The 24,405-nt window shown below is 36.9% G+C and overlaps 1 protein-coding gene across 1 annotated transcript in view; it reads left to right on the top strand.

The window, feature by feature from the left end:
• Nucleotides 1–24,405, top strand: part of ATF7IP2 (activating transcription factor 7 interacting protein 2) — a 108,106-nt gene that overhangs the window by 64,445 nt on the left and 19,256 nt on the right. The window contains exons 5-8 of the mRNA XM_043979560.1: nt 5,716–5,814; nt 6,537–6,715; nt 12,706–12,779; nt 15,824–15,885. Of these exons, the coding sequence (XP_043835495.1) occupies nt 5,716–5,814; nt 6,537–6,715; nt 12,706–12,779; nt 15,824–15,885 (414 nt within the window). The remainder of the gene's footprint in view (nt 1–5,715; nt 5,815–6,536; nt 6,716–12,705; nt 12,780–15,823; nt 15,886–24,405) is intronic.

Here is a 24,405-nt window from a genome sequence, read left to right as displayed (position 1 = left end):
TATCCACTGTGCCACCTACCTGCCCCTCAATTATGTTTTAATCTGGTTCTTCTGCACTGAGCAGTTTGCAGGTCACAGACTACATGTTTGACATGTCTGATGTAGACTCCTCTTTTTTTTTTTTAAACACATATGAAATAGTTTTGATATATATTGATTCTTAATGTAGTTTGAGCTCTGGAAGTTGTATACTCTCCTTTATCCCTATTTTATGGAAGTGTTTTCCTTGAGATTTGTTGTTGTCAAGGGGGAAATTGGTTGTGGGAGTCCTTAGTTATTCCTCTTTAAAGAATTACACCCTCTTGCACACAAATCCAATTAGAATAAAATAATCTTTTATTTAGGCGCTAGAGAACAGGGACCAAGAGCAATAGATTCTCGAGGGAGAAAATAGTTGAGAGACATAATTCTCTGAAATGCATTTCTTCCCAATGTAAGAAAGGCAAAAGCTTTTATAGATGGTAAATGGTATTACCACCTGACAAAGGAAAGTTCCATTTGGGGTGGGGAAGCTTTAGTGAAAGGTGGTGATCTAGACATCTAGAGTTATCTCTGTCTTCGGGCATACCTTTACAACTTCTCTCATATTTCTCCTTTCTACTCAAAACTGCAACCTTTGTTTCAAAGTCTCATTGTCTTTCACCTGGACTTCTAATTGGTTTATCTCTCTTATTCTAATCTGTCGTCCACTTTGCCAAGACTTTTTTTAAAAACATCATAACAGTGTTACCCTTCTGTTATTCAGTAAGCTCCAGTGGCTCCCTATTACCTCCTTATCAAATATAAAGTCCTCTGTTTGGCATTTAAAGCTTTTCATAATCTGGTTCCTTTCCGCTTTTCCCATCTTAAATTTTACTTCCCTCCACAAACTATGATTCAGTCACACTGTCTTACTTACAATTCCTTGAACATTATAGTCTTATGTCCTATCTCTCAGCCATTGGACTGATTGTTCTCCATGCTTAGAGAACATGTTCTGCCCCTTCACCTCTACCTGTTAGTTTCTCTGGCTTCCTTGAAGTATCAGCTCAAGTCCCATCTTCTGCAGGTCTTTTCTTGGTCCTCAAACCTGTTAAATTCTTTCCCCTCCAAGATCTCACTTCCATCTATTCTATATCTCTTTTTTCTGTGCTTAGTTATGTATATATCATCTTCTCTGTTTTAATGTATGTTCCTTGAGGACAGAGACTGTTTTCACCTTTTCCTTTTTGCTTAAACATAGTCATGGTAGACTAACCCCTAAATATTTTATGTATTGTCTAGTAATTTTCAGTTCAGTTTTTCTATCATTTCATTGTGTTTGGGGCTATTGTTATAGAGAAATGCTAGGTTAATTTATATCCTAATACTTTATTAGAACCATTGATTGACTTAATTACTAATTTCTTGGGCCTTTTTAAGTAAGTGATAACATGTCATTTGTAAATACAGTAATTTCTTCTGCCAGTGTTTATGCTTTTAATTTCTTTCACTATTGTGAATTTCTTTTTCTACTGTTAACATTTATAAAATAATGTCAAATATTGGGGAAGTTTGAGGGGGTTTCACCTTACCCCCTGTATTTATAAGGTTAGCATTTTTATTTCTCCACTGCAGATGAAGCTAGCTTTTGATTTTAAATATATGTCCTATCATTTTATTTTTAAAAGGATACTTTAGGGGGCGGCTAGGTGGCGCAGTGGATAAAGCACTGGCCCTGTATTCAGGAGTACCTGAGTTCAAATCCGGCCTCAGACACTTGACACTTACCAGCTGTGTGACCCTAGGCAAGTCACTTAACCCCCATTGCCCCGCAAAAAAAAAAAAAGGAAAAAAAAAAAGGATACTTTAAAAATTATTGGTAAGGGGTCAAGATTTACTTAAGTGTATTACTTCAATCCCTAATGTTTATTACATAAGTTTTCACTTATTAAAATTATATTGAATCCATTTTGTTAATGCTTTAGGGAAGATTTGCCTATAAACTTAGGTAACTATAAGTTCAGGTTAACTTATTGAAATTGCATTGCATTTTTATCAAGTGTTAAATAGTACATCTTGAATTTTAATAAATCTTAACTAAAATTTGGCTCAGCAACTAGGTGAAAATTGGATAGATACCCTAATGAATACATGTGATTTAGAAGTGAAAAAATGATGTAATTTTTTATTGTTATGACTCTCCAGAAGAGAGTAAATTTGAGGAATTAGGTAATGGTTGTATGTTTTTGTTTCAAAAAGTAGAAAAAAATCCTCAGGGCATATGAACTTTTAACTTGAAATGTAGTGTTTTTATTTTTAATTTCTAGGTTAAATGCTTGATTCGACAGGAAGTCTGCATTGTAAATTACAAAGTATTTGACTATAAGCTGAAGGAACTAAATGAACGAGTTGACAAGACCCAGTGCAGAAAAAGGCATGAAGCAATAGCTATCGAACTTCTTGTAAGTTTACTTCTATGAAAAAAATGACATTGTGAGCTCATTTTAATGTTTTGGAGAGTTTCTAGTCTATATGAGTAGTAGGTCTTGATGTTGCATTATCAGCCCATCAGTATGCATTTATCTAGGCATGGGGAGTACAAAGGAAAAAAAGGATTTGTGCCTTTAATAAATTTACATTCTAATGAGGGAGACAACATATCCCCAAATATGTACATACAAGATGCACACAAAGAAGATAGAAGAGAACCTTAGACAGGTAGGCATTAGCATCTCAGGGGGCTGGGGTAAGCCTCCTTCATTAAGTAGCATTTGAGTTAATCTTTAATTTTTTTTTTTTTTTTAGTGAGGCAATTGGGGTTAAGTGACTTGCCCAGGGTCACACAGCTAGTAAGTGTTAAGTGTCTGAGGCCGGATTTGAACTCAGGTATTCCTGACTCCAGGGCCAGTGCTCTATCCACTGCGCCACCTAGCTGCCCCTTGAGTTAATCTTAAAGGAAACATTCCAGACATGGAGGATAGCCATTACAAAGGCACAGAGATGGAAAGTGGAGCATTGTGTCTAAGGAATAGCAAGAGGGCAGAGAGGACCATAGTGTTTGTGAAACAAAGTAATGGAGTAAGACTGGAAAGACAGAAAGAAGCTAAGATGTGAAGAGCTTTAAATGCCAAATAAAAGAGTTTGTATTTAAATACTGGAAGCAGTAAGGACAGCTAGAGTTTATCGAGGGGGTTGGGGAGTGACATAGTCAACCCTATCCTTTAGAAAAATCACTTGGCATTTGAGTGATGACTGGATTAGAGTGGGGAGAAACATGAAACATGGAAACCAACTTGGAGGCTTTTGCAGTAGTTTAGGAGAGAGGTGATGAGGGCCTGAACTAGAGTGATGCCTGTGGGACAACAAAGAAAGAGATGTATTTGAGAGATATTGTGGAGGTAGAAACAAGATTTGGCAACTGACTGGATGAAACAAGGTTGCTAACCTAGATGATGGAGGATAGTGGTGCCCTTGACAGTACTTTAGAAGTTAAGAAGAGGACAGGAATGGTATACTGAGTTCTGTTTTGGATATATTGAGTTTGAGCTATCTGGATATCTACTACAATATATCCAACAGACAATAGGTAGTATGAGACTGGAGCACAAGAGAAAGACTTAGGGCTGGAGCTATAAATCTGGGAATAATTAGCATAGCGCTGATAATTGAGCCCATAGGACTTAATGATATCAACAAAGTGAGAGAATGTAAAGAGAAAAGAGGGACCAGACAGAGCCTTGGTATACTCATGATTAGTAGTCATGACATGAATGAAAACTTAGTAAAACAGTCTGAGATGAGATCAGACAAGGAGGAAACCCAAGAAAAAGCAGTGTCATGAAAATTAAGTGAGGAGTTAGGTAGTGATTAAGAATACCAGGTACTACAGAGAGGTCAAAGAGAATAGGACTAAGAAGAGACCATTTGAGTTAGTATTTAAGAGATCACATAACTTCAAAAAGAATAGTATCAATTAAATGATAAAGTCAGAAACCAGATTTCAGGGAGTTTATAAGAGAGTAAAAAAAAGACATGGAAGCACTGAGCATAGATATAACTATTTCAAAGAGTTTAGCTGAAAGGTGGAGGAGAAAGATTGGATGGCAATTAATAAGGATGGTGGGCTCTGGAGATTGAATCTTTAAGTTTGGAGTGGGGGCATGGGTATATTTGTAGGCAGCATGGTAGGAATGATAGGATAAAGAATTTTTAAGGGAGGGTTAAAAGATTGCTTTGCTATATTGAAGGGCCAGTTGAGATAAGATCTATTAGGCTTAGAGTGGACCTAGTCATCACTTTCTAACTCTTTAGGAACAGATGAATAGGATCATGGGAAGCAGATGATGGGATTCAGCCAAGCTTGGAGTTTGGCAAAGTGTGATCAGGAAGACAAGAGGGCAAGGGGTTTGAGAATAGAGGATAGTGGAGAGTTGAACTGGTTCATGAAGGGGTCTACATTGGGAAGGGAGAACAAAACCAGAGTAACAGAAATGGCTTGAGAAAGTACTGAAAGGTGGAGAGGTTAGAAGTGATTATGAGGGGGCAGCTAGATGGCGCAGTGGATAGAGCACCAGCCCTGGATTCAGGAGGACCTGAGTTCAAATCTGGCCTTAGACACTTAACAGTTACTAGCTGTGTGACCCTGGGCAAGTCACTTAACCCCAATTGCCTCACACACAAAATAAAAAAAAAGAAGAAAAGAGAAGTGATTGTGAGGACAGAAAAGGGTTAGAGGATTTTAAGGCATGGGGAGAAATGGTGTGATAAAAGATTTTGATCAGATAAAGGCATTTTGGAGCTCAGGAATGTGGCAGTAGAATACTTGCAAATGATAGCATGATAGAGGATGTAAATCATCCTTGTATGCAACTGAAGTAGAATGCAGGGAGTAGGTCATTGGAGATAACTTGACTGAGGAATTCAGAAGTTAGAGTATTTTAGGGAACAGCAACATGTATGTCAAGTCCCTTAGTATGAGGGCAAGAGTTTGTGTGGTGATACCACCTTCATGTTCACTTTTCTGGTATCCTGCAACAAAAAGTTGTAGCATATCAAAACAGGAACATCAAAAATGAAACATAACCCAGAAAAATCGATTGTCTCATCACTTGGATTTTTTAAAATATATATTCTGAGATATTCTTTCAAGCCACAAGAATAGGGAAAAAAGCCAGAGAGAGAGTAAAATCTAATGCCAAGCCAAGAAACATCCTAGAAAAAACATGGCTCAGGGGAAATAAATGATACAGCCATCAGTTCTGCTAGTTTAGTGATACTTGGGTAGTCCCCAAGTATACATCAATGTAATGTTTTGGCCCTTGACAGAGTTTTGCAGCATTCATGAGGAAAGAATGAAGTAGCATTATTTTGCTTTTATTTTCTAGCTCATCTACCATGTTTTTGAGGGTTTAAAAATCACTATATGGGTCTCTTCTGCTTTCATTTGCCTACTTAACATTAATTGGCAATGTTCCCGATATTTATAGGGCCTGGTTTATCAAATCTAGTTTAATTGTTTTGTCTTCCATTCCTGAATACTTCATCTGATTGAACCTTATGTAATGTCTCCACCAGCCCACATCAAAATTCTCTGATGTGACTTTATCTATTTAGGTTTATCTCTAGTTTTCAGGAAACAGTTCCAATAAGTAGATCATCTTTCCTCTGGCAAAAAAAGCTAAGTAAAAGATACTTCAGTTTTATTCATTGTTTCATTTTGGTACTTATTTTTCTTTCTTTTGTTTTTCTTTTTAGAGAAAAATATCAAAACTTGATAGATGTATTAAAACTGCATTAACATTTCAAAGGACTGGATTAAAATCAGATATGCCAGCCCAAAATATGGCCTGTAAGGTATTGTATGATCTTCAGACTATAATCAATAAGTTATGGGTAGATGATTTCTAATAATCATGCAAATGATGTCAGCATTTTAAAAGAAGCAGGTTCAGGCTTTGTTTTCTTTCCTCCTATTGTTGGGTTTTCCTGTGACTTAGTGTCCCTGAAAAAGACCCTGAGCATACCTGGCTTGTAGGCATTACTTTTTTTTTTTCTTAGTATAGTGGCATGGCAAACATCAGAAGAAGAAAGGGTACAAACAAATATAAGTATAATGAACATAAATCAGATTATTGTTCAGAAATTTGAGTTCAAAAAATGTTAAGCCTTTTTTTCAAGCCAGTTTTTTAAAAACCTCATACAAGTTACTTTTGTAAATCCTCAGCTAAGTAAAAGAGCACCTAATAATCTCAAGAGTGCTTAAGTCATTTTTTAAAAACGTGGTATTTTTTTCTTCTTACCTTTTGCCCAAATGTGTATTCATATTATCTTCCTATTTAAGCCCTCTTTTTTCTCAATTTCCACGTGTAACTTTAGGTTTAGAATTAGAAGACCCTATAAAGTTACCACTTAGCAATAAGCGTCTCCTTAAAATTTAGAGACTCTATCAACCTAACATTTTCTTAGTACTTAGCTATTTGCTAAATCTTTCCCCCCAAAAAAATTACTTGAAAAGTAGCATCTGAATTGGATCCTTAAGAAATCACACTTCCCCTTCCCCTCCACTCCCTGTTTAGCAGGTCACAAATTCTAAGACTGTCATATTGAATAAGAAGGAAGGGGCTGAGAGAGACAGCCCAAATATGACATTGACTTCTTTGAACAATAAATCATCCAGAACTTCAGAAATCTCTATTAATGAAGAAAAGCAAAAGAATAATTTGACTTCGGATTGTGTTGAAGTTGTGTCTGAAAGGTAGGTGTCCCAACTTATTTTAAAAAAAGTGTAGCTATATAAATTAATGTAGAATTCTAAATACAACCATTTCCCTATTAAAGGGGAAAAAGTAGGTCATGGTTCTTTATAGAAATTAATTTTTTTTTCAATGAGAAGAAATCGATTTGAAATTTTCAAAAGACTTTTTTATGGTTGTTGTTTTCTGAAGTGAGGTGAAACACTTTCTCATTCTGCTACTTCCAGAACTGGAATGTTACATTTTAAGAAAAGATCTTCTAAAATTTTTGCGTGCAAGATAATACTCATAAGCTGATATGAAAATTTTGAAGAAAAAAGGTCTAAAATTAAAATTCTCTAGGTGTATTAAATAACATCCTAGTTCCTCTAACCTAGAATTGTAGATTTTTGAGCCAAAAGAGACCTGAGAGGCTGAGTCCAACCCACTCATTTTACAGAGGAGGAAACTGGCACAGAGAAGCCAAGAAGCCAAAGAAGTATTTGAGGCAAGAGTAAAACACAAGTGCTCCTGACTCTTGGTTCTGGTCCTCTTTCCACTGCCATTAGAATGGATAGATTTATTTTTATGTCAAGTTGATGCACGAAACAGCTGCAGCCACTAATCACATCTTAAGGGTCTAAAATTGTTGACAAGAGCAAGTAAGTTGCATTTTAATGAAGGGATCCAATCAGTTAGCATGGCCTAGAAAGTTTGGGAAGTTCTTTTGAATGAATAATTCTGGCAGCTTCAGTGATTCTCAATGGTTTTTAGTTTTAGTGCCCCATTGGTTTATTGATTTCATGACCAAGTCCTCCTAAAATTGCTATGTACCACATTCACGCGTGTTTCTAAATACTCAGAGAGTTTATTACACTTCTGTTTTCAGATGAATTGAATCATAGGCTTGCCAGACTAAAATCTTCCTGCAAACATGGGGATGTAGGTACTCAGCTTGAGTACCTACAGCCCGTTTGTATATGTCTTTTTTGGTTATCAAATATTGATCTCAGGTTAAGAGCATTATCCTACTTTAGTAAGGCTTGATCCTTCTACATTCTTTTCTAGGTCCTTCAAGGTAAATGAATAAAAACCTCAGCATTGGGTGGGTGAGAGGCAGTTTTTGAAGGGGTTTTGTGAGCTGGGAGGGCTCTTCTATTTTGATTGATATTCATATAGTCAGTGAGCATGAAATGAGTGGGGAGAAGGAGGGAGGCATGGCAGGGAGAGAAAAGGAATTCAAGTGTCTTTCTCCATGTCCCATTAATTTTGGAGGTAAAAAGGGTTTACATCCTTACATTCCTAACAAGACTTTACTATGTGTTAGACACTATGCTAATTTCTGTGCATACAAAGAAAGACAAAAACAGTCCCTCCCTCAAGGAGCTCCCATTATAGTTGTGTGGTTTAAAAATCTAAGTGTGGGTTCTAATCTTCCCACACACACACAGTTTTGGGGGGAAACTGGCTAAAATCACTGATAAATGAGTTTAGGTTTTTAAGGGTTTATTAAAAGATATAAGATAGTAAAGAAAGAGAAAGATCAAGAACAGATTTCTTATAGCATGGAAATCCTAGCCTTCCTAAACCTCCCACTTCTGAAGTCCTCTGCCACCACGCTGATGTCTCAAACCAAAAGAGACAGAACTCTTCTGCCAGCATTCACTTCCTCCTTCATGTTCTCCTCCCAGAAATGGGAGGTTCTTCAAGCTGATTGGCTAGCGTCATTCAAATTCATTGGTTCACTGGACCTGAAGGTGGTCTCAATGCAAAGTTCAAAGTTTTTAGTTTCTGAGAACAATACCTTCTTAAGTACCAGCCAGATGGGCTTACAAGCGAGTCAGCAGTCACTCTCACCTAATTCAAGCAGTTTAGATCAATCTCCACGTGGGCCCCTGAGTATCTGCTAAATCCCCTCATCTACCGCATTCCTTTATCTTGATACATAGTGGAGGAGACAACATGCAAATAACTATGTTCACAAAACACGTATGAATAAATTTAATGGAGATGAGGAAAGGAGGAAGAGATAAGAGTGGAGAACGTTCCAGTCATGGGCACAGTCAGTGAAAGTGTATAGAATCAGGAAATGGAGGGGCCAGTAGATAGTAGTTCACATTAAGGAGGAAAGCATGAGAAAATTACAAAGTTAGGAAGAATAGTGGTTATGAAGGGCTTTAACAGCCAAACAAGTTTTTATATTTGATCCTAGAGGCAATAAGGAGCCACTGGAGTTTGAGTGGGGCAGCAGAATGGGGGAGTGAAGCTCAGAAGCTTCAGAAGCCCTTCATTCTAGGAAGATGCTTTTGTTAGTTTATCAGAGGATTGACTCGAATGAAGAGAGACTTGTGGCAGACAGACCAACCATCAGGCTATTACAATAGTCCAGGTGTGAGGACGCAAGGGACTGCACCTGGGTTTCGGCAGTGTTAAAGGAGAAATGAGGATATATACAAGAGATGCTGAGAAGGTAGAATTGATAGGACTTGACAATACATTGGATATAAGGGGTGAGTGCAAGAGAGGATTTGAAGATGACACCTATACTGTGGCCTGAGGGACTGGGAAGATGGTTGTCCACTCAACACTAATAGAAAAGTTTAGGAAAAGGGGGAGAATTGGGGTGGGGGGGGCGGGGAGGAGGAGATGATGAATTTTTGGACATTTTGATCTCAGGATTGTGAGAAACAGGGGCAGACCGCCTTCTCAAAATAAGTTCTTTCAAAGGCAGCTTTGGTATGACAAAAACCTTTAGTGCATTCTCATGAGAATGGGACACCCACAGTAAAGCCAATCAGTGAATGCCAATGCTGAAAGCAAGCACCTTGTATTTATCCTACACCCTGCTGCAATCAATCCCTCCCCTGAGCCACGATAGGTTGCTAGGCACAGATTCATGATCTTCCTGGAAGAGTTCTAGCTAAATCTTCCTTGATATGTTACCCCTCCCATACACATACACCTTCAAGCGACCCATGATCGAAAATGGGGTGGAGATTTTAGACAGAGCAGGAGATGTTAATATTAAGTCTATTAAGTAAGTGCAGTAAAGACTAGGGTTAACCTTGCACCTATTTTTTCTAGGACATTGTCAAGAGTCAAGCTCAAATTGGTTTCTAAGTCTAGCCCTGAAAACTTACTTTTCTCTTTCTTGAGTTGACATAATTCACTAGATGATATTGCCCTACTGTTCCCTATCTGGGCATGCTTCCCTTGAGAAGATCCCCTCATTTATCAAGCTATTCTGAGAAGATTCCACCATGTATCAAACCATCATTGTTTCTCACAGGATGTTTATGGGACATAATTTAGTTTGGAAATACAAATGATCTCTTTCAACATTCCACGTATGAGTTACACTTAAAATTTTCATAGCTCAGCAAAACTATCCTAAAACTATACAGGTCAGTTCAGAAGAGATTTATAAAATATCCTATACATACAAGGTGGTACACTAGATGCAGGAGTTACAAACCCAGTGCTCTTGAAGACCTACCAGTGTTAGGGGATAGAGGAGACATGTAAAAGATAATATGGTATTGGGGCAGCTAGGTGGCACAGTGGATAAAGCACCGGCCCTGGATTCAGAAGGACCTGAGTTCTAATCCGGCCTCAGACACTTGACATTTACTAGCTGTGTGACCCTGGGCAAGTCACTTAACCTCCCATTGCCCCATTCAAAAAAAAAAAAAATATGGTACAAACAAAAGTAGAAGTACCTGGAGAAATCCCTGGCAAAGTGTTATGAAAATTTTGAGGAGAGAGTGATCTTGTTCATTTTAGGATGGAATGGAAAGGAGGAATGGTGCCAGGGACACCTAAATGGAAAGTAGCACCTGAATTGGCCCTTGAAGGGAAAGAGGGATTTTAGTAGTTGGAGATTGGGGGAAAGAAAATACCCATTCTATGTATAAAGGCAACATGAGCAAAGTCACAGATATTTGAGAGGGCAGCATTATAACATGAAGTGTAGAGTAGTTAGGTTTGACAGTGTTAGAAACACAGCTAACAGCTCGAATAGTGTTGTGCAGCTCAAGTGTTGCTAGCAGCTCAAAGAATCCAAGCAGGCAGCAGAGTGTGGTTGAAGGCGTCTTTATTCGTCTTCGAAGATGGGCACTCTTCTGAATGTGCCAGAGAGTGCACTGAAGTGAGGTCCTGCACTGTTATTTATGCCCACCAAGGGTCCCTCTCAACCAATCACATTACAGTTCTCATTTACATACAGCATTACAGAAACTACCAGTCACAGCATATAGTACCAACCTCCCATATATGGTAATTGTAAGGACCAATCAGATTGTATCAGTCGACCAATCAGATTGCGACACTAGGCCTTAACCTTATTCTGGGCAAGAATGTCCTCATTCCTCACTAGAACAGTGCTGTGTTAACATACATAACCATATATAACTTGTCAAGAAATAAAACTTAAGTCAGGGTTTGAACACCGGGGTCATATGGGGATCACCTCAGGAGCTTCAAGGTGAACTCCCAGCTTAGTTTAGCTCCCACAAAGTACAGGCCCCATTCCAGGCCCTGCTAGAGCCTAAGGCCCAGGGCCTCAGCTCCTCAGAGCCTTGTGTGCTTCCCCTACTGGGAAGATCAGGCAATGAAGTAGTGGGGCTTGAAACTAGACTCACTCTATGTCTTTAGGCTCTGAGAAGAGCCCAAATAAGGTCTTTTCTCTCAGCAGGATCATAGACTACTTTAAGAGGAATTGTGAATAGGAAATCTGGAGCTACTGAAAGATTTTAAGTACAGAGAGATTACATGATTAGAACTCTTTGGAAAGATGCATTAGAAAGATGATTCAGGGTAGCTTTGAAAGAAACTAGGCTGAAGCCAAGAAGAACAACTTAGGGGAGAGGGATTTACAATAGTTGGTGTGAAAAAAAGGTGTGAGGGTAAGTTTCAGTGGGAATGGAAAGTTAAGGAAAGATATGATAGCTATTGATGAAGTAGAAATGATGTAATTTGACAAATTACTAAATGTGTGGCATGAGGGAGAGGGTAATCCTTCTATCTCATGTGACTAGGTGGATGGTTGTGCCATGACTTAAGTAGAGAAATTAGGAGAAAGGGTGGATGTTAGGGAAAGAAAGAGTTAAGTTTTGGATATGTTGATTTTAACTTCCAGTGGTACAATTAGGTAGAGCTATCCAGCCTGCAATTGGTGATATGGGACTGGAGTTCTGGGGGAAAGTTGGGGATGGAGATTATAGATTTGGGAATTATCTACATAGAGGTGGTAATTAAAATACTTTTCTTCCTTAGGAGTTAACAGCTACAGGGGGAAAAAAGAATTTTTTTAAATTAAAAAAAAAAATAGCAAAGACTAAATACCCTCTCTGATATAGTGATATATATCCACCTTGGATGGTGGAGGGGGTAGAAGAAATGAAGAAAAGAGAGTGACAGTAGAAGGGATAAATTTATATTTGTGCCATGTTTTGATATTTTGAACTCATGCACATTTTAGATTATTTTTAAGAATTTTATGATAAACCTTTGAAATAACTAAAGCTGGGCAGCTAGGTGGCACAGTGGATAGAGCACCAGCCCTGGAGTCAAGAGTACCTGAGTTCAAATCTGGCCTCAGACACTTGACACTAGCTGTGTGGCGCTAGGCAAGTCACTTAACCCTCATTGCCTCACTAAAAAAAAGAAAGAAAGAAAGAAAGAAAAGAAAGAAAGAAAGAAAGAAAGAAAGAAAGAAAGAAAGAAAGAAAGAAAGAAAGAAAGAAAGAAAGAAAGAAAAGGAATAACTGAAGCTATTGTTGCAAAACCAAGGTTAAGAATTACTGAGTTTTCTTTCAAAGCCACTTTTTCTCACATACTTGACTTGGAAATCATGGTATTTCATGGAATTTTTTTCTTTGCCCATTATATTTTTTCAAACATCAAATAAAGCAGACTAAGAAAAGTTAAGTTAGAAAAATGTTAATTATTTCATGGTGATGCTTGAAATTCCTTGTTCAGTTTTTGTTTTTTTTTTTCTTTTTTACCATTTTAGTAATAATGCTGATGTTATGCTGATTTCTGAAGAAAATGGTCATTTGATGAAAGTTCCACTAACAAGCACCACAGGTATTCTGAACTAGACAGTTCTTTAATTTTAGACTTATATGGTTATAAAAAAGTTAAAACCTTCATCTTTATTTATTAAATAGTGCTGTTACTAATGTTCAAGCTCAGATGATAAACATTACTCACGTAAAGGACCATGTTAACAGTTTAAGTTGTACAGCTTGATCTGCATTTATCTAAATGCTTACTGATCAAAAGTGATAACCTGAATATAGTATAGAAATCCCTTATTTAATGCCCTTGTGTTCAATCAGTTTAAAGTCTCATGGCTTTTCGCCATGTTTTGTGTTATACCTTTTTTCTTTTTGCTACTTTAAAGCTATACTACTTTTTTTAGTATTTTTTTTTCTTGTGGGCAGTAAGGGTTAAGGGACTTGCCCAAGGTTACACAGCTATTAAGTGTCAAGTGTCTGAGATCAGATTTGAACTCAGGACCTCCTGAATCCAAGTCTGGTACTTTATTCATCTTGCCACCTAGCTGCCCTCCTTTTTTATTTTAGTATTTTTTTAACCTAGCTATACTACTGAGAAACATTTGCCTTTAAATAGAAGTAAAGAAACTTGGTTTTAAATTTTGCAAGAATACAAAAAGGAGTCCATTTTTTTTTTTTAATCATTATCAAAGCAGAGTCAAAGCAGCCTCTGGCACCTTCAAACTAAACTCTAAGTGAACTCCTCCATCCAACTAGGGAGCTTGGAATTTAAGTGTACCCCTCCATTTGTATAAACAAACATATATCTTTGAGCTAGTGGTATATTTTATCTAATTAGTTACCAAACCCTGCTCATATCACCAAACTGCATATTTCCAGAATATTGCTTTTAGATTTGGCATGAAACTGTTAATGATCATTGGAAATTTTAGAGAACTTTGTAGACTCTTAAAGCCTACTTATGTGCACATATTCTGGGTGATTGCTATTGTAGAAATCTTCGTTAAAACTTTTCATCTTTTCTCCTCAAATATTCATGATGTCAGATTTATGACCCATCAAATACCTATACTCTTTTTATTTTAAATTAACTATTCATCATTTCCAGAAGTAAGAAAATTTTGCTTTGAACATGTTGTAGCCTATTCTTAGCCTGTGAATTTTTTTATGTTCTTTTTGCCAACTTTTTTTAATGTTACCATGTGTAACTCGTTTTACTTTTTAAAAATCAATCTCTCAGAGCAGCTAGGTGGTGCAGTGGATAGAGCACTGGCCCTGAATTCAGGACAACCTGAGTTCAAATCCAGCCTCAGACACTTGACACTTACTAGCTGTGTGACCCTGGGCAAGTCACTTAACCCCAATTGCCTCACCAAAAAAAAATAAAATAAAGTCAATTTCTCTTCCCAATAGATCCCTTTCTCCATTCCTCCCCCAGTGTTAAAGAAGCCTTTTACAAAATAATTTATCTAAACTACAGGTTGTCAATATAAACTTTTTAGCCACTAATATTAATCTTAAGACTGGTACAACATTTCTCAACCAAAATCTTCCTATTTCTGTATTTTTAATATTTAAAAAGCCTTAGTCGAATGTATTTAATGAATTATTTATTTATTTATGAGTTATTAAGAACATTTGTCTCACTGGTTTCAAAAACTTTTAATTATATAAATTGCTGCTAGTCTCACATGCCTGTAGCTGTAAAATTGTGTTTCTAGTTTCCACAAATAAAAAGATTTTAAGAGTTTGTTCTTTCTACCTGGTCCTTAGATAAGATAAGATAGAAACCATTTCACACAGTCCACCCTCCATCAGTAATAGGATTCGGTTTTGATGAGTGCTTTCAAGTTTTTCAAGTACCTTTAAAGAGAAAAAACCCCAAGGTTGAAAACCATATCCTAAGTACTTTATTATTATTTAAGTACTAAGTATTATTTATTATTTAAGTACTAAGTATTTTCTTACTCTGATAACTGTGTATGTGATACTCAGTCTTGCCTCCGTATGAATATATTTGATTGAAGAAGTGAAGTTACTTTTTCTTTAATCTTCTATAAGGGGCGAAGCACAGTTCAATTCAAAAAGTCTTATTTTGGGTGAGTTCACTTGTGCACATGAATCTAGACATTTCCTATTCAGCTACAAGGAGATAGCTTTCACTCCTAGATATTCATAGTTCAGGTTATATCCCTCTTGGTTTCAGAAAACAGTCCGACTCAAAATTCTTTGTGAGAGATTAGTAAGATATACCATTTATAGGATTTCTTCTAATAGACTCATTAAGATTAAGAGGAATTACCTAAGGAACTTTATAAATTCAAGTATTTAAAATCAGCATTCATCCAAAAATAGTAGCATTACATATCTATCTATCTATCTATCTATCTATCTATCTATCTATCTATCTATCTATCTATCTCTGTATATAACCTGATGATAAATTTATTGGCTTTAAAGGGGAGTTTGGGCTTGTTCACGTCACTAAATTCCTCAGTGAATTGCATCAATATTACATAAAATGTGTGAGAGAGTACCACAGGAATAACTTTTTCTCATCATTATGCAAACTTCTTAAGGATTACATGTACCAAGAAGTAAAACTTCTGGCTGATGGCTGTCTTCTTTTGTAGCATGTGTATAGCATATGTAGCATAGTTTATTCCAGTAACTTTTTAAAAAATCTACCATATAATCCAGACTTGTTCCATTCTTTGTGTTTAGACAGAAAATATATGGACGATTCAGTAATTGCCCATCTCATAGAAGAGTTGATCAAAAATGGGGACTGTCTAGAAATTGGGTAGTTGGAGAAGATGAATATTGCTGAATTCTTCATATAAAGAGAAATAATTTTCAGCTCGTCTACAAGTTTAATCTTCCTCAAATTCTATACCTGTTTTTTGTTAGACTATTTTAGGACTAAAAGAATTTGAGTGGATCAAAACTACTTTGAGTAGGGTAACCTGTATTAAATTTTATTGTTATGAATTGGGAGCAGGCTGCAATGTTTGTAACCTTTTATGTAGAAAGTCCATGACTTTGTTTTATTATTCTAATGTCAGTTTGTCCAAATGTTGACCGTTTAACAGTATGTTGTTTTCCTTTCAGATATTGACAAAATGACACTGGCGAATTCAAATGATTCACTTGTTTCTGAAACTATATCTAAGGTAAATGATAATAAATTTTCCATATGTATCTATATCTATCTCTAGATAGAGATATATATATATATATATATATATATACATATGTGTAATCAGCTGAAAACAAATACTATAGAATTTTGATATTAATATATAGTTTGATGGGTTTGTAAGGTTGATGACAATAAACTTAATGCCTATCCAGTCTGCAATATAACCTCCAATTAAGAAGGCATTATGTATTCTAAAATCTAGTTTAACAGTTTGTGCTTTCTTATGTCAAGATAAATGTAGTATCTTATTATATTTTTTTCCACATTCATCACTTAACATTGGCCACAAAACCCTGAAATGTTAAATTGTAGTGTTTTCCAAATCATCTAAAACTAAAACAAACTATTTTGGATCATTAAAATTATATTCTTATAGGAACTGTCAATACAGCTTTAGGTCAAGCAGGGAATACCATATCTTATGTGGAAATTTACAGTAGGCCATGTTGGTTAACAAGACTGGCAAACCAGTATAATGTTATAGCATCTGTGGGCAAGGTTGGAGAAGACAGCTAGGTCTTCTGGCCACTGAGAGTGGGACGCATGGATAAAACTGCATGGAGGTATTTCTAAGTGGGTACAAAGAGACAAACTAGAGTTTCTTCCCAAAATACTAAATTGCAGGGAAGGGAGAGGTGTGTGAAGGCTAAGCTAAGTGTATTTGTCAGCAGTACTGGACCAAATCCAAACCTCTTGTGACAGAGAAAAGTGAAACAGAAAAATAGTTTAGAACCCCATTGCCCATGTGAATTTAGAATTTTTATCACCATATATCTCTGAATTTCATGGTTTGAGAGCATTCATAGAAATGGGCAGGATGAAAGACCATTTCCACATGGGATTTATGAGCAATGATGAATGATGGAGGAAGGTTGATGGGAAAACTCTTAACTGAATGGCCCTAGTATTCAGCCTAGTACAGGAAGAACCTGATGAAAAAGTACTCCTGTTGGGGAATATTGGGGAATTTCTCAGCCAGGAGGGAGTTAACTTCCTGAGAGTATTTCATCTACCAGCAGATCCAAAAGAGACTGGAGGTCAAATAAAGTGAGTAGCCAAAATGAAAGGGGAAAAAAATGTATTAGTGCTCTAATAAACTGCCTGCTGATAGTAGTCCTCCCCTTCTCAATATAGCCTCCCCACCTACCAGCAGCATCCTGTGGCATGTGAATGAAACTTGACTCACCACCGAGGTGAGTCAGGTCCCCATATTTGAAAGGACCATTACTAGAAATTACAGCCCCTCCCCCATATCTTGTGATAATAGGAATAGTACAAAAGAGCAGAAAAGCCTCAGGTTTCAAACCTGGGTTGTTTAAGTTAGGTGAAGGGCCTTGTCCACACATTACAGTCAAAATGGAAATTCTTAGTCACAGTATTTCTAGAATGGCATTATTCTTCCTTCATGGTAAACAGTAATAAAATGCCAGCTTGGCAGCCAGTTGCTCAATTATAGAGTTCGACTCTGGGAACACCTATATACATATAAGAGGCAAATAAGGTACTCATTCAAATTAATTCTGCTTTGTGATTGACCCTATGCTGCATTGATTTCATATTGTAATTGATTCTGTATCTACCTAAGTTACTTTTCTATGTCATTTAGCTAAGCTTTCCCTTAGAAGCCAGTTTAAAATTCAGCCTGTCCTTAAGTCACTGTAATTAAAGGAGAAAGATTTGTTATCTCCCATACCTTTAGCTTCTGGGAAAATTTCAGGACATCTTTTTGTTTTATATACTGGCTTACAAGTTGACCTGATATATTTCCCCAAGATCTGTTATCCAACCTTCCCTGGATTTATACAATTAAGTTATCTCCCTAACAAACCCTCCTAGGAGCCTGGAGTCTGTTATCTCTGGTCCGCTAACAATGGCCTCAGGATGCAGACAGCTCATAAATCAATCAAGCATTCCTTAATGACAGAGAGGGGTGGTTGCTAGCCCAGCCATAAGCTAGCCAGCTTTCTTTGATGTCTTGTTATCTCCACCCATATGTTGCTGTCATCTCTGTAATCAATCACATTGTTTTCTCACCTACATGGTTCTGTTCTTAGTTCTGTTTATAAAAAGGAGCTGTATCTCCTCTTCTGGGTCTTTGGCCAAACTGAGGTGGTCATTTGATCCGTTTTGTTAACAGGTTCACACCCAGCTAATAAACTCATAAAGCTCAGAACGCTGGACTTCAGTCTACCTTTTTTAAATTCTGTTGAGACAAGATTTAAAGGCATAATGAGACTTTGTTTCCAGTGTTAGCAGATGTGTTGATAGAAGGTAACAAATGGTTACATGAATTGTGTGCCCCCAAAATTCCAATCTGCAACAAAAGGATACTGAGGCAGGAAAACTCCAAGGAGTTTCAATCAATTGGAAAAAACATGGTGCACTAAGAAATTGGATCCAAGACTCACCTCTCCAGTCAAGGACCTTTCTTAGTTTTGAGGGGATAGTTGTACAGTTTCAGAGCTTACTGAGAATAGAATGAGATGGTACGACTCTTCAACTGGTCAGTTCCAAAAAAGGGGAGAAGTTGCATGATTGGTCAAGAGTAGGAAGTGGAACTCCATGTTTGGCCATAGGAAGGAACTCTCATATTTGGTCAAGGGAATGTTCCCCAGTCTCTTGCTTGTTTATTTAGTGACCAGGCAATGAGATTCTGGCACTTTACACTGTTTAATCAGTAGCTAGGCAACAAGATTCTGAGACTCTCCACTGTTTTCTATGTGCCAGATAGTTGTAACATAGGAAAGTGGTTTTCTGTAACACAGTAACCAACAAGAACATCAGTAGAGGGACAGCAGGGTCAGGGTAGGGGCAGCAGTACAGCAGGTCTCTATCTCTAGTTCTAACATAAATTAATATAGGCCTATATAAAAAACTACAAAATCATTTAAACAGGATAATCGATACATGGATGGTGTCAATACATGGCACTCTTACCTTAACAGTATTAACTATTAGAACTAACTTAAACTTAATCATATGCTGCTTAACTCATTAATACAATCACTGATGCCCATTAAATCACAATGAACTGAGTAATTGCTGATTTAATTGAGTAAGAGTATCATTTTCATAGCTTCTTTTAAGTGAAAAAGAATTGGAGAGGCAGCTAGGTGACGAAGTGGATAGAGAGCACCGGTCCTGGAGTCAGGAGGACCTGAGTTCAAATCCAACCTCAGATACTTAACACTTACTAGCTGTGTGACCCTGGGCAAGTCACTTAACCCCAATTGCGTCACTAAATTTAAAAAAGAAAAAAAGAAAAAGAATTGGAAACAGGGTCGGCGGAGGGTGCCTATCAAATGAGGAATGACTAAATAAATTCGGGTATAACCGTGTGATAAAAAACTATTGTGCTATAAGAAATGATAAGAGGAGTTTCAGAAAAACGTGAGAAGATTGGTATGAATTAATACAGAATGAAGTGAACAGAACCAGGACAACAAATTTTATTTATAATAGTATTATAAAGATAACTGAATAATTTAGACACTGATTAACATAATGACCAATTCCAGAGGACAGATGCTGCCCACCTCCTTAGAGAGAGGCCATGGATGAGTACAGAATTAGACATTTTTTGGACATGTCAACTGCATTTCTTGGTTGTTTTTTATATACATACGTGTTTATAACAGGGATTTTGCTTTTCTTTTTCAATGTGAGTGGGAGAGAAGGCATATTTTTTTTCTGATTAAAAAAATGCATTTTTAATGGAGTCAGTGTTGCTCATTCTACTGTTGTCATTAGGTAGCAGAATACAAAAAAAAAGTAGTAGAGAACAAATTGAGGATCTCCATTTAAACAACCCCATGGTTTACAAGCTGCTTTGTCTGAGATGCTTCTCTAAAACTCAGAACACCTGAGTTCATCTTCTCCCCCAAAATTTTTCTAATAGTGTTGTGTTTTCCCCTCTTAATATTTTGTGGATTCATATTTTCTCAGATTTTACTTCTTCTGGGAAATTTTCTTTGATAATTCCAAGAAATACAATGTCTATGTTCTTTTATTTTTGTGAGTTCTCTGAAATGTTTTTAATCTTGAGATTCCCTGTGTTATGATAACTCTTTCAGGTCTTTGGCTTGGATCTGGTTTTTAGTGGTATGGATAATTCAGTGACTTGTGAGCCCTATGTTGAGCTGTTTCCTACATAGTTAATTGCTTCTATGAATTTTTTTGGTTTACTATTTTTTTCCCCAAGTAAGTAATTTTATTCACTTTTATTCTTGTTCATTTTATGTATCTTTTGATTCTTTAATCTCCAGTTTAATTTCTTCATTTGAATCTTTCTTTTTACTTCAGACTCTCATGGTTTTTCTTAGCATTGACAGTTCTTTCTTAATTTCTTTAAATATGGTTTGTGCCTTTTTTTAGGATGTCTCTTGTCATATACTGTGTTTATTTTTCCTTTTCCTTACTAATTGCCTCTTATAGGAGGGGTGGTACTTGAGCTGAGCTTTGAAAAGAGCTAGGAATTCCAAGAAAGGGAATTGAATACTTTTTAATCGTATAGGTACTGCTTACTCTTTCTTCTTCTAAAATCTTGTGTAGTTTTGTAAGTCCTATCTCTTCACTTTGTTTTTGTTGTTGGGTGTGAAAAACCTAGCCACTAGTATATAAACCAAACTTAAGTGTCTCCATAAAGAGGGATGTGACTTGTCCATGGTCACACACCTTAGTGAATTGAGGGCTATATTTGGAGTCCAAAAGACCTAGGATCAAGTTCTGCCTTGTGTAATTTAAGATTGTAAATGTGGATTCTAATCTGTTCCCCCAGTTTTGGGGGAAACTGACTAAAATCACTGATAAAACAAGTTTAGGTTTTTAAGGGTTTATTGGAAAATAGAAAGAAAAGGAATTCCAACAGCCTGGCATTCCTATCTTTCCTCAAATTTCTTGTGAAGTCCTCTGCCGCCACCACCATCCAGTCAGGAACCCAAAAAGCCCAAGAGCTCTCCGCGCAGGCTCCCTCTCCTCCTTCCTGTCTCCTCCCAAAAAATAGGAGGCTCCTCAAGTTGATTGGCTGGTAGCCTTGATAGACAGCACCCATGAGCAAACGTCATTTCCTGACGCCAAGGAAAAGCCACAATATCTCTGAGGCATTTCCTCATGGTGGAGCTTTCCCACAGCAAGTCTCCAGTAGGTGGCATCATTCCAATTATTACAGTCCCTCCTTTTGTTCCTCAAGAAACAAAATGTTTCCTTGACGGAACAGTAAAAAGAATATAATAACTATTGCTAACTAATAATATGTGAACAACAATATAGAAAAGGAAGAGAGGAAAGTTTTGTCCAGAGGGGCGATTTATTTTTTTTGTCCTCATGAACCGACGCTTTGACATTAGTCTTGCAAAGGGAGGGCCTCTGCAGAGGGTACATGTTACAGATGATGTATATTATAACAGAAAGGAGATAGTAAAAACTAACAAAACAAAACAGTTCATATAGAGTCTCTGATTTCTCTTGTCTTCTTGAAGTGGTAAGATGTCATCAGGAGGAAGCTGGATTCTGGTCTGGAAAACTGGATTCTCGACTCTGGTCTGGAAAGCTGGATTATCTTCTTTAACTGTTTGAATTGCTATATTTTTACTAAACCTTAGCATAGCATTGTCAATGATCAAATTAATAAATTCCATTACATTCCCTCCTTTATATCCTTAGACTTTTAATAAAGGGTTGAGGTAGTTATGCAATCGATAACACTTTTTACTACCATGTGTCTGGATCAGAGTCAAATTTAGTATGTGTTCATGACACCTGAAAATGTTATGGAAAGGTTATCATACCATATCTCATGGTTCCGAGACAGCCAGTGAGTGTGCTAGGCCACAGGTGAGTTCAACTGAGTGAGATAAAAAAGATAAATAAGTTCAGTTAAATTAGGTTAAATTAGGAGGGAGAGAGGATGAATACTGGACTGTGCCTAGTAATTGTGCTCTACATAGTCACCATCATAAGCAAACCATGGACTTACGTATACCTGTCTCTTCTTTTGTTGCACATATATTCTCTCCAGGGCCTGCATCAGAGTTCACAGCAAGTTAGTCTCTGAAATGATAAGTTTCCATACTTCCGAAATCTCATTAATTTCACCAAAGACAGTATGATGGTAAAAATGCATGCTATGCTGCATAACAGAATATATTAGTGATATATACAATAATTCCAAACCATACCCAGAGTATAATGACATATAAATAATAAATGAATGTAAATAGCTGATTATATTAGACATTATTACATAATCTTCTTTTAGACATTATTACATAATCTTCTTTTAACAAGTAAACCACATCATCTTATACATGAATTCTCTAGTATAACAGTAGCAGATACTTAAAGTGGTGATTAATTTATCAAAAAGAAATAAGACTTCAATTGGCAAGGTTCAATATTCATTGTTTTCAGTGAGGTATCAAGCAATAGGGTTCAATAACCCTTCCTGGTCTTTTTTAGTTAAACAGAACAACATAAAAGAGAAAGGAGAGAAAGAAAAAAAAACTCATTAGAACTCATGGTTCTCTCAAAAAGAGAGGGTAAAAAAAAGAATTCTGATAGCTTCTGAGGCCCGATAGCCTCACCCACAGCATATACTTAAAATGTCTTTGAAAAGTCACTTAGTTTACAAAATTTAGTGTTAAAGAAAAGCAAAAGAAACAAAAGTAAAAAAAAAAAAAGCAAAACCAAAAATAAAAAGCAAAAGATTCGCTAAGTACCCTTTTGTGCTCTTAAAGAACTTAAAGGTGTGGTGAATTCCAGGTCTTTTCAGTGCCTTTCAAAAGTCAAAAGAAAACAAAACAAACACAAAAAGGATTAAAAAAAATAGGTATAGGGTGGGGGAAATTGAGGTGGACCAGAAAACTAGGCCATGTGCTTCAGTGCTTTTGCCTGTGGAAGGAAATGCTTGTTAAATTTTAAGGTATTTAAGCTGCTAGAGTTTGGGGTATGCCACATTGTTTTAACTGGTTCCCCAATTCTCTGCAAGCCAAAGTGGCAGGGGTTTCTGAATTGTCATTGATCTTTCTAATGCTGTCATAATGTTCTTTATGGTAGAAAATGTGGAGTTCTCTAGCATCAGTTTTGTCTGTGCCACTGATTTTCAATAAGGGCTGATTTAACTGATGAACTACCACATTCAGCTGATGCTGCTTAGCAAACGCTACAATTGTATCATTTCCTCGGCACTTTCCAAATTTCTTTAATTCATCAACATATTCTTCAAAAGGGGAGTCATTTACTCTAAAAGACTCAAACTCTTGTCTATGGATAATCATATAAGAAGCAGCTTCTTGTCTGTGTCTGAGATGATTTCTACAGTGACCTTCTAGCTGGTCTGCTAAAGCCCTAAAAAGGCAATTTCCATCTCCTGATACTTTATGAAGACTGAGTCCCAAAGCATTTAACTGATCAGTGGGATTATCAAATGGGAACTGCCTATTTCCTCTGAACTCTCTTTGCTCTTTAACAATTGCTATCGTTAGGGTTTTTAGCTCTTTAGCATCTACCTCAGGTCTATCTGAAATCTCTTCACCTATGAATGGTGCAGGCTTTACATGAGAGCAATGAATCCATGAGTCTTTTTCACCAATTTTAATGGCAGTAGGAGTTGTCAATAATACCTGAAAAGGTCCTTCCCAGGCAGGTTGGGTTCCACTGGTTCTCTGAAAATTCTTTACATATATTTTATCTCCTGGGTTGAAGTTATGCAATGAAAAGTCTAATGGGCCTGCCTGGACCACAGCTCCTGCCTCATGGAGTTCACGTAGCCTGGTCTGTAATTCCTGTATATAGGAGGCAACAGAAGTATCACCTCCCACCAGTGATGTATAAACTGGGGAAAAAGTTTTAGCTTGGATAGGAGGGTGACCAAAAAGCATTTCATAAGGAGATATATGAAGTTCTCCTCTTGGTCTACTTCGTAGATAGAATAATGCCAATAGTAGAACATCAGGCCATTTCAAATGGGTTTCAGTATATAATTTGCTAATCATACTCTTAAGCTCTTTATTCATACGTTCAACTTGGCCTGAACTTTGTGGATGGTAGGGCGTGTGGAATTTTGGAGTCACTCCCAAGAAAGAGTAGATTTGGGATAAAATCGAATCAGTAAAATGTGTGCCTTTGTCAGAATCGATGCGGGCTGGTGGGCCAAAACGAGGTACTATCTCTTTTAAGAAGAATTTTGGCAACAAAGGTAGCTGTGGCTCAGGGGGCTGGGAAATGCCTCCACCCACCGAGTGAGCTGATCAACTATAACAAGGCAAAATTTATAATGTCCTGCTTTTGGCATCATAATATAGTCAATTTGTAAGTGTTCAAAAGGTGTATATGCTAGAGGACGCCCTCCATAAGCTTTGGCCTTAAAAGCATACTGATTATAAGACTGACATGTGGAGCAGCCCGAGCAGATTCGAGATGCTGTATTAGTCACACCTGGTGCTATCCAGGTTCTCTTAATAGAGTCTACAATGCCTTGTGTACCAAAATGGCC

Source organism: Dromiciops gliroides, chromosome 1 (assembly GCF_019393635.1).
Source record: "Dromiciops gliroides isolate mDroGli1 chromosome 1, mDroGli1.pri, whole genome shotgun sequence".
Classification (NCBI taxonomy): domain Eukaryota; kingdom Metazoa; phylum Chordata; class Mammalia; order Microbiotheria; family Microbiotheriidae; genus Dromiciops; species Dromiciops gliroides.
Note: the sequence above shows the minus strand (reverse complement) of the source record. Positions and strands in the feature narration are given on the sequence as shown.